The sequence below is a fragment of the Elephantulus edwardii genome, unplaced genomic scaffold (assembly GCF_000299155.1).
Source record: "Elephantulus edwardii isolate Elephantulus edwardi_28Jun2011 unplaced genomic scaffold, EleEdw1.0 scaffold00167, whole genome shotgun sequence".
NCBI lineage: Eukaryota > Metazoa > Chordata > Mammalia > Macroscelidea > Macroscelididae > Elephantulus > Elephantulus edwardii.
In genome coordinates, this window is record NW_006399917.1 from 295,534 (window position 1) to 310,028 (window position 14,495).

General features: G+C 36.2%; 1 protein-coding gene across 1 annotated transcript in view; it reads left to right on the top strand.

Moving 5' to 3' along the window:
- PDS5A (PDS5, regulator of cohesion maintenance, homolog A (S. cerevisiae)) overlaps positions 1 to 14,495 on the top strand; it is a 145,819-nt gene that overhangs the window by 57,502 nt on the left and 73,822 nt on the right. Inside the window, exons 4-7 of the mRNA XM_006895418.1 lie at positions 53 to 120; positions 6,616 to 6,742; positions 9,876 to 9,956; positions 11,724 to 11,864. Of these exons, the coding sequence (XP_006895480.1) occupies positions 53 to 120; positions 6,616 to 6,742; positions 9,876 to 9,956; positions 11,724 to 11,864 (417 nt within the window). The remainder of the gene's footprint in view (positions 1 to 52; positions 121 to 6,615; positions 6,743 to 9,875; positions 9,957 to 11,723; positions 11,865 to 14,495) is intronic.

Genomic DNA, 14,495 nt, shown 5'->3' on the forward strand with positions numbered 1-14,495 from the left:
TTTTTTTTTAAACACTTCTGTTTAAGAATCTTTTTCTTCTTGTATGTTTAAGTGTCTTATCTCACTAAGTGTCATGTCTTACCTGCCTGACCAGGAACAGTTTTTCTTAAATGATTTAACGTGACGTAAAGTAAGCATTTTTTATTCGGTTTTGTATACCCAACTTGTGTTAGAGGTTACAAAACAATAGTCTAAATAAGAACCCTATTTTGAAGAAATTTAACTTAAACAATAGGCAGCCCATGGACAATTACAAAGCTAATGGTATAAGACACTGTAGTGAAGCAGTGGATCCCAGAGTAGAAACTGAGAAGTATTGTTTTATACTCTTAATATTGGGAAGGAGAAATTGATGAGTGGTTAAGATCCTATTACATCTTCTCAGCTATTTCCTAAAGAAACAGGAAAATGTGCATAAAGAACAATTTTTGTTTGTTTGTTTGATGGTTTTGGGGTTTGGTATTTATAAACTAAACATTGTTAGATGTGTTCTAGAATAGTGCTTAAAAATCTAGGGTATCTCACAAATTTCATTTCCTGTTATTTAAAGAAAAACATTACAGGGTAAGTAAATATAATACTCAATTTAGCCACATAATCATTTCAGTGCAGCTTCATCTGTTTGGTTGGTTGGTTTTTACTGAAAGAGCTAGTTACTCCTGCATCAGTCAGTTTTGACAGTGTAACAGCTCAGCCCACAATTCATTTATATGCCCAAAGGAAATGCGACAGTCAGGATTTAATTCCCTCCTCAGTGCCATGTTACCCCATTCACAATGCAAACCAAGCACAAGGTCTGGGTTGAGGTATGTATTGGGCATTTCATTCTGCCACTTCTTTCTGTACAGTCAGTGCAAGAACAGTCTATGGTAAGCATCAGGAAGCCGTGGCTTCATCTTCATTCATGTGTTCAATAGCCACAAGTTGCTAATAATGGCTTCCATATGAGATAATTCCTAGAGTTTCCTGCAGCCTTTTACAGATACTATACCATAGGAGCTCTGGTGGTGGAGTCTCTAGCATGTAGACTGTTAACACAAAGTCTGTGCAGTTCACATCCGTCCATCCAGCACAGGAGAAAGCTAGGCAGTTTCCTTCTGGTGCATCATACAGCCTCAGGACCCATTAGAAAGTCACTACAAGCTGGAACTGACTCAGCAACAGCAAGTGAGTAATATGTCATAATGTCATGTCTTTAGATAGAATAGTGCCATTGGAAAATAACCTAAAATAAAGAGGAGCGGAGTCACTAGTTTTGTCTAGAGGTAGTATTAGAAACTACCTGAGAAGAAGCCCCACATGAAAATTAACTAAAGGTGGCCTAATTATTAGGCAAGAAGCTGCACTGCAATAATGAAGTCACACAGTTTGAGGCTGCCAGATGCTCCACAAAAGGATGGGTAGGCTCCTCCCAGGCAATTAACTGCCTCTGATAACCCACTGGAGTGTCAGCTATGGGTCAGTTCCAATTCTATGGTACATAACAAGAAATCCCTTAAATGATCTAGAATATAGCTTTTCATTAGTTACCCTAAAATTGGTGGCTTAGAATAACCACTCATATTTGGTTTACAGTTTGGCTTGGAATGTCTTTTTTTATCTGTGCTCATGTGATTTTCATCTGATCTTTTGAGAAAACTCTGGTGGCTTTGTGGTAATGAATTGCACTGCCAAAGGCAAAGGCATGCAGTTTGAATCCACTAGCTCCTACTCAGGAAAAAGTGAGTAATCAATCAGCTCCTGTGTGATATATTGCCTCTGAAAATCCGCAGGAGGCTCAGCTGTGACCAAATCTGTGGTACACAACATATGTTTATAGCTCTTTGGTGAGCATGGGCATGATGGGGCAACTGGAACCTGTGTCCATCAATCAGCTGACTAGCCCAGGTTTTTTCACATGCTGACTGAATTTCAGAAGTAGCAAGAAAGGGCATGACCTCCGCATTTTCTAAGCTTTTACTCACTTCCTATGGTGCTTAAGTTTTACTGGCCAGAGCAAGATAGCAAGTGCAGGTTCAAGAAATGATTAAATAAACTTCATAACTTGATAGGAGGGATAGCAGATTCACATTGTAAAGAGATATGCAGACTAATGAGAAACATTTGTGGCCATTGTTTGCATTTTCCCACATCCCTATAATCTTTTCCTATGAAAAGTGTAATAATAAACATAACTAAAAGCCAAACTCCTAAAATTGTTTTTATTGTGCCCCTTTTGTGATCTTAACGGTCTACTTAAGCCCACTCTCCAATTCTATTTCCTCTCAAAATTAGTTATGCAGAAACATGCCTGCCTTTGACATTTTAACATCTTCATGCCATAAATCATGTAGACCAAAGATTATTGTTGACCTAGTTATCCTAGTTACATTGACTTGATGAAAATTCTTTACAGTGTTTTATAAACAAACATACCTTCAAAGGAGAAATTTATTCATATTTACCCTCAGATTTACCATTTGTAGTTTTCTTTTTTTTATTAGATAGCTGTTTTCATTTGGTTCTATTTTCCTTTAGCTTGAAGAGCTTCCTTTGTCATTCCCTAGTAATAGTGATAGAATTCTTTTAGTTTTTTTATCTTTAAAAATTATTTTCATGAGTATAGAGTTCTAGATTTTTAAGTTTTTGTTTTTTATTAATTTATTCAGTATTTTAATAATACTCTTTTTTTTTTTTGCCTTGGTTGTTTCTGACAGGAAGTTTTGTAATTTTTAATCTTTGTTTCCTAATGCATCTAGTCATTTTAAGATTTTTCTCATTATCGCTGGTTTTAAACAATTTAATGATGGTATACCTTGGTAGAATTTTCTTATTTCTTTGGCATGGTGATTTATAGTTTTCTTCAGTCGTGGAAATGTTTCAGCAATTATTTCTTCAGATGAGAAATTCATAGATTGTTGTTTTGCCATCTGCTTTCAGGCTCCATTTGCACATGCATTAAGTCAGTTGATAAAGCAGAGCAACCTATAGGTTCGTCCTTCAGTTCACCCCACAGCAGTGGCAGTATCTGTCTCATTATCCTACCAGGTGCCTATGGTGGATAGATTTTCCATCTTTGTTGGTAGGATAGAAGATTGGTGATTATTATTTTCTGTTACTTTGAAGGAGTTACTGTCCTTACTTTGAGTAATTTTTTTTCACTTCTATATGCTGATCACTAAATAGTTTCAGACTCAAGGTACCCTCTTACTGGCTTCCAGAGCTTACTTTTTTCTCTCTGGTAGTCTGTTCAGTGAACTCTAGTCTCCAAGACTCAGGCTCTCCCAAGATTGCTTTTCCTTTACTGTGGCCTAGACATTATTATAAGGCAGTTAGCTAAGAAAAACTTAATTCATTTGTTTTCTCTCTCTCAGTTAACATCTTCAAGATAGCCAGTGTCTGAAAACTGTTGTTTGATATATTTTTCTGATCTTCCATTTCATGTAAAAAAGGTCAATTCTATCCCTATAATTCCTTTGTAATCAAAAGTAGAAGCCACGAGGAGCTTATTGATTTGAATTGGAGAAGTACCTGAAAATAATTTTTAAAATTTCACTTCTCTTAGCTGCTTTCCTAACCCATGTTGTTGTTGTTAAGTGCCGTCGATTCGTAGACAACTCATAGCAACCCTATGAATGAAAGACTTGAATATAGGTCCTACCCCATAGTATATGTAAATCTGAAAACCAAATAGTCAAGTCCGTTTTTATGCCTCCAGCTGAATATCTGAATATACCTCTTCTTTCTCATTTACTGTATCATCTGAGCATACATACAGCTTTATATATGGTATTTTAATATTTTGATCTTTAGTTTGGGAAATGATAGAGAAGAAAAGTGTCAAATGTGGTAGACAATTACGTTTCTATAAAGGTGGGTTTATTTTTTCTTTTTACTTTATGTTTGGCCACTAAGTTCCAAATAAATATGTCATTCATTATTTTCATTTTTTCATTATTTTAACTTTTTTTAGAAAAAACATACAAAGCTATCAAAATTTAGACCTTAAAAAAAATTAATGGTGAAGTGTATGTAACAGTGTACACAGTTAAAATGTATAATGTCCCTCACCTGGCCCAGACATGGACAGGATTGACAGGTTACTACTTGTGTCTTGATTCATTGAGTGAAGGTATATGGCAGTTCTTAGTTGGTGGAGTGATTTGTCCTGTCACTTCCAGTAACAAACAGTACTCGAGCATACTGTCTGGACACCATATTGTTGTTGTTATGTGCCGTCGAGTCACCTGCGACTCATAGTGACCCTATGTACAACAGCCCTAAACTCCGCTCTGTCCTGTGCCAATTGCACTGTCTCTGACACTCCCATCCCAATTATCCCAGTCACTGAATCAATCCACCTCATAGAGGGCCTTCCTCTCCTGCGCCGTCCCTCCACCCTCCCAAGCATGATGTCCCTCTCCAAGGACCGGTCTCTCCTCACTACATGTCCGAAGTAAGTTAGACGGAGCTTCAGAATCCTTGCCTCCAAGGAGCCACCCGGCTTAACCCTCTCCAGGACAAATCTATTTGTTTTCCTAGCAGTCCATGGTATTCTCAGTACTCTTCTCCAGCACCACAGCTCAAAGGCATCAGTTCTCCTTCTATCCTCCTTGGTCATTGTCCAACTCTCTGATGCATAAGAGGTGATTGCGAAGACCATGGCCTGTATCAGACACACCTTAGTCTCCAGAGAGACACCACTGCTCTTCAGCACTTTGGAGAGGTCCCTAACAGCAGACTTTCCCATGGCAATGCGCCTTTTAATTTCCTGGCTGCTGGTGCCAAGACTGTTGACTATGGAGCAAGCAAACTAAAGCTGTGTACAATCTCAATCTCTTCACCATCCATCCTGATGCTGCCGATTGGTCCAGTGGTGAGAATCTTTGTCTTCTTGACATTGAGCCTCAATCCATATTGCAGGCTGCAGTCCTTGACACTCTGCAGCAGGTGCTTCTGGTCCTCCTCAGTTTCAGCAAGCAGGGTTGTGTCATCCTCATAACGCAGATTGTTGATAAATCGTCCACCAATCCTGACCCCACATTTCTCCTCATAGAGCCCAGCCTCCCGGATAATCTGTTCTGCATATAGAAAACCTGGACACCATAGCTAGAAATAATGGAATAGAACTACAGTTCTGTTTTGGTTTTTTTACGTATTATTTTTTTTTATATATATTAAATCATTTGCCGATTCAGCCTCTTTTTTTTAACATGTACAATTCAGTGACATTGGTCCTGTTTATTATGTGCAGTTATCACCACTGTTTACAGATGATTCTTAGTAGAGACCTCCCCTGGCCTTCCCACCATTTAAAATAACTTTAGTCTTGATCAAATTTCTATTTGTCAAGAGTGATACTGCTAGATTATTTTTTCCCCATCCCTGCATGATGATGATGTTGATTGCTGTCGAGTATGACTCATAGCAACCCTATGAACGAAAGGCCTGATGTCTAACTATGGTCGTTTCTCCAGGTTCATAATTTTCAGAGTCTTGTGATTTAGGAAGTGGGTGCAACTCCTGCTTCCAAACATGTCTTAAACTGGGAGCTCCACCAAACACTGTCCACCATGGGCAGCCATTATGGCATTTGACATACACACCTACCCCACCCCCATTGGCACAAGGTTCAGCATCACAGCAAATCCAGATTACCTCAGTGCAGCAAATTGACAGAAGAGTGCTGTATAACTTGGAAGAATGTTCTTTCAAAATGAAATAACACTAGGCCCGCAGGCCCAATTGACTTTTAAATACAAGGGAGATATATATACTGATAAACTTGGAAATAATAGTTAAAATGCAGTCCGAAAGAGAAGCCTAAATATTCTGCCAGTTGCAATAGTTTTGTGGCCTTCCTCCTTTTTAATAAAAAGAAATAAATAAAATGTTAAGGTTTACATGACAGATTAAGTTTCTACTCCACAGTTTTACACACATTGTTGAACATTGTGGTCTCCCTTTTGAAGTAAGTCTGTATTATTAATAGGCATATTTATTAAGTTTTATACATTCACTGGTCACTAAAATTATCCTGGTCTTACATCTTTTACTTTGTTGAATTTTCACTTGTTTAAAATTCTTTGAGAGGTTCCAGGATGACATTTTCAGAGTTCTCTAGTTAAAAGTTCTTGTGAGCATTTTAGATTAAACTATTGAATTTCATATTGGTGACCAACTACTAGTGGTGAAGATAAGAGAAAATTATGTTCACTTAGCCATTTTTGTGTTTGACATTTGTTTTGTATGATGAGGAATCTATTAAGATCAAAAAGAAACAAAAAACTTGAAAAACACTCTCTGAGGACACTCTCTGAAGGTGTTTATAAGCAAAAATGTCTTTGATGTTGACCTTTTTGTTTGACCAAGTTTAACTTATCTTGGAATACTAATTGTGTATGGACATAATTCATAAAATTATTTTGAGTACTTTACACTAATAAGTTATAACTGCTATAGTAGCCAACAAAGGAGGATGTAAATAGAGCAACCAAAATGCTCTTGCCATGCACCATTCTTTTGAAGCACAAATCTTTATTGCATCTGAGATTCTTAACTATGAAGGTTTTTTGTTGTGGTGTTTTGTGGTTTTGTTTTTTTTTTTATGCTTTTAATTTTCCCCTTTTATTTTAGCAATAGCCACAATAAGAAGGTACAAATGCACATGCTGGACTTGATGAGTTCTATCATCATGGAAGGTGATGGAGTTACTCAAGAATTATTGGACTCCATTCTTATTAACCTCATTCCTGCGCATAAGGTTTGTAGAAACTAAAGATATTAAAAATTAATAATACTACACATATAAATAACTGGGTTTTGACCATTTGTTATCCCCCAGCCTCAAATAAAGCTGTGTTTTAGAAGATATGTTGGTTAATGTATTGTGACAAATTTTCATACTGTTGAATGCTTTCTATTTGCGTATTCACCTATATGATGTTTTCGTGGGGGTTTTTTGGTTACTTTTATTTGGAAAAGAAAATAAATTTTTTTTGTGTATAGCCCATCGAGTAGTGTGGTACTAAACCAAACCAAAGGCCATGCTACTGTAACAGTTCAAATCCGTCAGTCGCTCCACAGGAGAAAAATAGGCAGTCTCTTGTGTCATTTACCGTCTCAGAAAGCCAGTGAAGGGTCAGCTGTGAGTCATTCTGACTTGACAACAGTGAACTTAAAGAGTTTTGTGCCTATAAGATGTGATGGACATAATGTGTTGGGCTGCTAATAGATGTTCAAATCCACCAGCTGTTTCATGGGAGAGAAATGAGCAGCCTCTTTCTGTAAAAATACACAGCCTCAGAAATTCAATTTAGAGTCATGGCAGCTGATTTGGTGTAGAATATCGATGGTAGCTTATTAGGGTTTCAGAGTTCATCTTAGAGTCTGTACTGACTAACTTTCTTAGACATTTTAAAAAAGTGCTTCGGCAGATAGTTTATCATTAATGTTAATGAGGAAAGGATGATTCAGAGTAGTATCATTCCTCTCTGCTTCCTTTTTCTACTTCTCGCTGGCAGGTTGTCCTAAGAAGCTCCTTTTAAACTCCACTACTGGGCTCTGCTCAGGCCTAATCCATTTTCCATATTTACCCTTCTGTTCTTTTCTACTAATGCAAGATTCAGTGGCCTATTTTCAGATGTTGGGGTAAATCTGTCTACTGAAACTTTCAATAAGATATTACTAACTTTGAATAATTTTTTTTTTTTACTTTTTTGCATTTTTATTGATTCAGATGAATCTGTAGTTGGTACAAATGTTGACAGCATGTAAAAGGAGAATATCTCAGGTAAAATAAAAAACTCTGAAAGTGATGAGAAGCATTTTTGGCATTTATAGTCTACTGAGGATTTTTGTGAGTGGGAAATAGACCCTTTTTCAAAATAGAAGTGTTAACTATTATTTTGAGCAAGTTAATGTCCTTTTGCCATTGTCTCACATACTTTGAGCATATTCTTAGGAGAGATAAGTCCTTGAAAAATTACATCATGCGGGGAAAGGTGAGGGTCAGATTTTAAAGAGAAAGACCATCAACAAAATGGGTTGACATGATGACTATAACAGTGGGTTCTCGTAGATCAGAGATCTATGAGATAGATAGCAGCATTAAGCAAGGTTCAGATCTATTGTTCATAGGGTCACTATGGAGTTACAAGCAACTTGACGGCACGAAACAAAAATGACCGCAACTATCCATTTACAGATGGAATAAAAGTGAAGGACAGAGTAGGAAATGGCAGTTTGTAAACCGGAGTTGGCCCACTGCAAGTTTATATAGGCTCATTTCTTTTAATTTTGTATATAATTGCTTTCCCAATACAACAGCAGAGTTCAGTAGATGGAACAAAGACAAAATGTTGTAATGTTTTCAAAGCATTTTAATATTTGGCCCTTGTAAAAAGAGTAAGGTGAGCACAGCATGGACAGGGCAAAATCTGACTTTTTAACTCTCCATGGGGAACAGCCCATCATTAGCCTCCACAACACAAATCCAGTTCCTGTGGGGTTAGACATGCTCCCCACACTCCCACATCACTTTCTACTAATTTCAGCATCAATTCTACATCTCTCTTGGGTCTGAAAACCATTGTAATAGCTACAGAGACCTCATAGAAATAGAGAAGTTGACAGATTGCATCTCGGGTTGGCAACAGGACAATTTCTTAGTCAGGACAGCTTCTGAAGTGTGCTTAATAGGTCCTACGTCTTTTCAGCCTGGTGGTTTTAGGCCAGCATTATAAAGCTGTCTTAGTCCTGCCAGTTATGACACCTCCCCAGTCCTCCAGGAAGCGTGGGCAAAGGCTCCTAGCTCTTGAGTAGCTGCCCTAAGTCAGCTCTGCCTCTTGTCAGGTCTTCAGTTCTTGCTGCTGCTCTCCTAGTAGTCTGACTTGCCCAACAATCCCTTGCTCCTAACGACATGTACTACATTTTCTGCTGCCTCTTGTTCATTGTGATTTTCCCAGATTTCTACCACCGAACCTGCACAGTAAAAACCTGGTGGGATGGTGAAACTAGCCAATCCCTGTTGGATAGACTAACACTATTTGCATGTTCCCACCCACCATGTGGCAAAGTCAAGGGCATAAGCCTAAGAAAGCCATTTTGAACAGTAGTTCCACTACACCACAGCTCTCTAGCATTTTCTTACTACTAACCTATACTTAGTTTTCCCTAACCTCTTTTTAGGAGAGCTACAAGATAATGGTGAATGCATTTCAGTTTAGTCTAAAAATTCATAGTGTAAAAAGTAAATAGCTATTCTTCAAAATAAGAATTCTTTTTCAGCAACTGTTTTAAATATTGAATAGGTGTTTTCAGATAATGTATTTTGAGCTTTTTGCTGGTAATTTCCTCAGAATCTAGACTTTATAGTCCTTCTCAATTAAATTTGTTAAAAACTATGTTGGTGATCTGGAAGAGGAAGCATATAGTATTTTTTTAAAAAACAATATTTCCATCAAGAGTCCTTTTTCTTTTAAATACTTCTCACATCTGTCCTTAGAACACATTGTTTAGAAAATGACATACTGAACATGAGAAGGTACACAGGTATGTGTTTACTAAAATATGCATAGGTTGTAGTTGTTACTTCGTATTGATTCAGAGATATATAAAACTAGGAAGGCTTAAATCCATTTTCTGTAATGAAATATTATATAACCTTGGGTTTGGTTATGTCATGCATTTTAGGTTTTCATTCATAGTTGTATTCCATGTATAACTTTGCATTTAAGACCATTTGGAGAATATTGGATGAAATCCTCTTGGGATTTAATTTCAATATTTTGCTTGGTATTTTAATAGATTAAAAGTACAGTGTTCAAATTGTGTCATCTCATAAATTTACTAATTAATTCATTTGTAACTTTGCATGTTTTTATTCTGTTTTTCAGAATTTAAATAAGCAGTCCTTTGACCTTGCAAAAGTCCTGCTAAAAAGGACGGTCCAGACTATTGAGGCATGCATTGCCAATGTATGTATTTCTGCCCATTTTGTTCCATAGCTATAATCTAATATACTAATTTGTTAAAATCACTCATAAATAGGTTTATTTACTTCACCAACTTAGTTTCCTTTATATAGACAGAGTAAGCATGGAAGAAATAATATGTGCAGATGTAACCAGAAATAGAAACATGCACCATAACTGTAAAAGCCTGTAGCTCCTGAATCTGTTGGTCTGTTTTCACTTTCTCCTGTCATGTTCTCCTCTTTAGATCTTGTTGCTCTTTCTGTTAATTTGCGTGACTTCTAGGCCTTCTCTTGAAAACTTGTTTCTTCCCTTTCAGTTCTACTTGGATAGTATTAATTGCCCCCACCTTTTTTTTCTTTTAATTTAATAGTCGTTTATTTTGCTTTTAAAAAAATAAAGTGTCAGTAATTTCAAAGAAAAATTAATTATTTGTAATTTCACTTCCTTGATGTGTCATCCGGTGAATATTCACACATTTCCTCACAATCATTCTTAGTTTTTCACGTGCTCTATTTAAGATTTTCATATATTTTTAAATTTTTTCTCGTGTTTTGACATTGTCATCATGTTTATAATGTAAATATGTATAAATATTTCTTTTTAATTGTACCCATCAATTACCTAACCATCTCTGTATTGTCTTGCATTTGATTTCTTTGAGTGTTTCATTCATTTATCTCTTAGTGAGTAGCTTTTGACTTTTCTTGAATGGTTTTCCACAAATAAAAATTCAAGTGAGAGCTGATTGAATTTGAGAAGTATAATTTTTTTATCATTCCTTTTGTTACCAAAATGACAGTTACACATGGTTTAAAAAAATAAAATTTCCTTTTCAAATAATATATATAGGAGAATTTACAATAAAAATGATTTTTATCTTTTACCTACCCTTAGTTTTCAAAAAATAACCATGACCAGCAGCTTTAATATATTCTTATACAAGTACTCTAGACATGTATGTGTTTCTGTATGTTTTAAAAACAAAAAAATATTGAGAGTTATTTATATATTGTTTGTTACTTAATTGCTAACAAATATCTTTGATATCTTTCTGATTTTGTGTATAAATATTTTCCTCATCTGATACATATAAAGCAGCTCTGGTAATCTGACCCACCTTGAGTTATACTGCTAACTCAAAGGCTTCAATCCAGGAACCCCTCCAAGGGAGAAAGATGGATAGTCTCTCAGTCTATTCCTATGTGGTTTTAAACTTCTGAAAACCTATGCAGTGGACCAGCTATGCATCAGTTCTGACTCAACAGCAATATGGGGAGGTTTTTTAAATATAGTAAATAATAGAGTATATCCTGATTCTTGCTATATATTCATGTATAGTTGCCTCATTCCAGTTAGTTTTATGCCATCATCCATCATGATCATCATCTTGTCCTCTGAGTAAAAGTATATTTTTCTGATTACTACAAAGACTCAAACATTGCTCTTCACCTTTAAGTAGTCAATAAATTAATGGAGAATACATATTTAAATGTTTAGATCTTTGTCCTTTTTCTTTTAATCTACAAGAAAATGTCTCTATAATGAACCACATACACAGACTAAATTGCTTTAAATTTAGCCATTTACCCTTTTAATAGTTAGGTGACTGTCCTGGCATATCTTGGCAATCAAAATACCTACTCTGCATTATCTCTTTCATTTGTATGTAATACTTGGTTATTTAGTACTTTAAAAGATATGTCATAAATTTTACAAGACTTTTAAATGTTGTGTGTTCTTAATGTTTCTTTTTAATATCTCTTACAGTTTTTCAATCAAGTGCTGGTGCTGGGAAGGTCTTCAGTAAGTGACTTGTCTGAACATGTATTTGATCTGATTCAGGAACTTTTTGCTATAGATCCTCATTTATTATTATCTGTCATGCCCCAGCTTGAATTCAAACTAAAGGTAGGATTGGCTAAAATTATTAACTCTTTAAAACTTTAAAAATGTATACCATATAGGTTTTCTTTGACTGTAAAATGGTAAAATACTCTGCCTTCCAGTATTTAATATTTATTAAGTTCTCAGTTAAGAACAATCAAAGTTAAATCAAAATTGAATTAATCAGTTATTAAATATCTGCTAAGAAACAACAGTAACACAAATAATGTTGTTATGTGCCATTGAGTTGTTTGCGACTTACTGTAATAACTTATACATGTTGGTATTAAACAGTATTATTAGGTAGATAGTTCTGGGGAACAGAAGAGCAATGGTGTCTCTCTGGAGACTAAGGTGCGCCTGATACAGGCCATGGTCTTTGCAGTCACTTGTTATGCATCAGAGAGTTGGACAGTGACCAGGGAGGATAGAAGGAGAATTGATGCCTTTGAGCAGTGGTGCTGGAGAAGAGTATTGAGAGTACCATGGACTGCTAAGAAAACAAACAGGTTCATCCTGGAAAGGGTTAAGCGGGGCTGCTCCTTGGAGGGCAAGGATTCTGGGGCTTCGTCTGACATACTTTGGACATGCTGTAAGGAGGGACCGACCGGTCCTTGGAGAGGGACATCATGCTTGGTAGGATGGAGGGGAAGGCCTCTGTGGAGGTGGATTGATTCTGTGACTGGGATAATTGGGATTGGGTTTATCAGAGACAGTGCAATTGGCACAGGACAGAGCAGCATTTAGGGCTATTGTACATAGGGTCACTATGAGTCACAAGCGACTCAACAGCACATAACAAGATAGTTCTGTGTTAAAACATCAGAGGATTCCTAACCTGAGAACTCAGAAGATTTTGAATACCACTATTAGAGATTTTCTTTATTTATAACATCCATCTATTACTTACAATGTCTAGGACACTGCACCCAGTTTCTTAGAAAGTCTTACTTTAGAGAAAATGTTATATAAAAGAAACACAGTTTATTTGTAAATTAATTTATAGTTTAAACAGGAGTAAAGTTATTCATTTCCCTAAAAAGTTCAGTGCCTGTACAATCTAGAAAGTATAGCCTTATGGGGGAAAAATTAATTTTAACGTCAGCCTAGAGATGTGTGTATACCTCTCGGATGTCTTTTTCAAATGTATATTATTGCCCTTCTATACTTATAAGGCATCATGGTGGCATAGTGCAGTATTTTGGGGGTTGTTAACCAAAGGTCAGAGGTTCAGATGTACCAGGAAGAAAGGAATCAGTCTTCTGTAAAGATTTAAGCCTTGAAAACCTAAGTGTTGTTTGCCATGAGTCAGAATTGACTCAAGGGTAGTAGGTTTGATTTGAGATCTCATCTTAGTCTAAACATGTAAAATCAAGCCTCTAAGGAAAACTTCCGTGAAAAGAAAGAAAAAATGGTAACTCGGTTTTCCGGTTTCCTCTTTAAGGACTGTCTACAGACCTAGGCTAGCAAAGCTAGAGTGGCTCTTAGTTATATACTTTATTCTTTAGTGATAGTTAAAAGCACAAGTTTCTAGCAAGTTGAATTTAACCAAAAGTAGACTTTATTAGACTAGTACAAGAATTGTCTCTTTTGTTGGTAGCTTTATGTGAATGAAAGGAGAGAAAAATTAGCTACTTTGGCTGTTCTCTTCCTACATAGCAACAGAATGATGGGAACTCTCGTCAGGTCTGCACCAATTTATAGCAACCCTATGTAGAGCAGAATGAAACCTTACCTGAATCTTTAGTTCTTGTTTAGAATTTGACTATTTTCAGTAGCTCTAGTGATGCTGTTATTAAAGTTTCAGCCACAAATCAAAATGTAAGTGGTTCAGATCCGCCAACTGTTGTAATAAATGAGAGATGAGTCAATCCATTTTTATAAAGATTTATGGCTTTGGAAACCCTAAAGGGCTTCCCTGCTGCTAACTTGATGACCATGGGTTTGAGATTTTTTTAACGTTTTATCTATATATATGCGCACACACACGATAGATAGATAGATAGATAGATAGATAGATAGATAGATAGATAGATAGAGCCTGCCTGTGTATTCTTTTAGTATATCAAACATAATTTAAGTTTTCCTTTTAAAAACAATCTTCAATGAGATGGATTGACACAGTGACTGCAACAATGGGCTCAGCTTGTCAGAGATGATGAGGGTGGCACAGGATAGGACATAGTTCAGATACATTGTTCATAGGGTCATTATGAGTTGTTCTCAACTCGGTTATCCTCCAACAACAGCATTGTGTCTAACTAAGAATAGTAGATTATTTTGTTTATTTACCTACAGTATTAAGGCACCATCACCTGTATTCTTAGGCTGCGACCTTTGATTGTACAGGAATAATTTTTCTTAACACAAACAAAAAATTGAGATTCAAATTAGTTGTGTAACTTACCAGCCTTGGCTATGCTCATTGTCAATCAGTTCATTCTGACTCATAATGAGCACTTACAACAGACTAGAACTTCTTCATTTTACTCCCACAGAGCTAGCTATAGCTTCAGATCACCAACTGGTTTCGCAGTGCTTAAGTCACTACGCTACTGGAGCTACATGCTTTGGCTATAATTCTCAAAGATTCCATGTTTTAACTAGTGCTCTGTTGCATTTTTTAAAAAATGCTGGCAAGGTTGTGGAGAAACT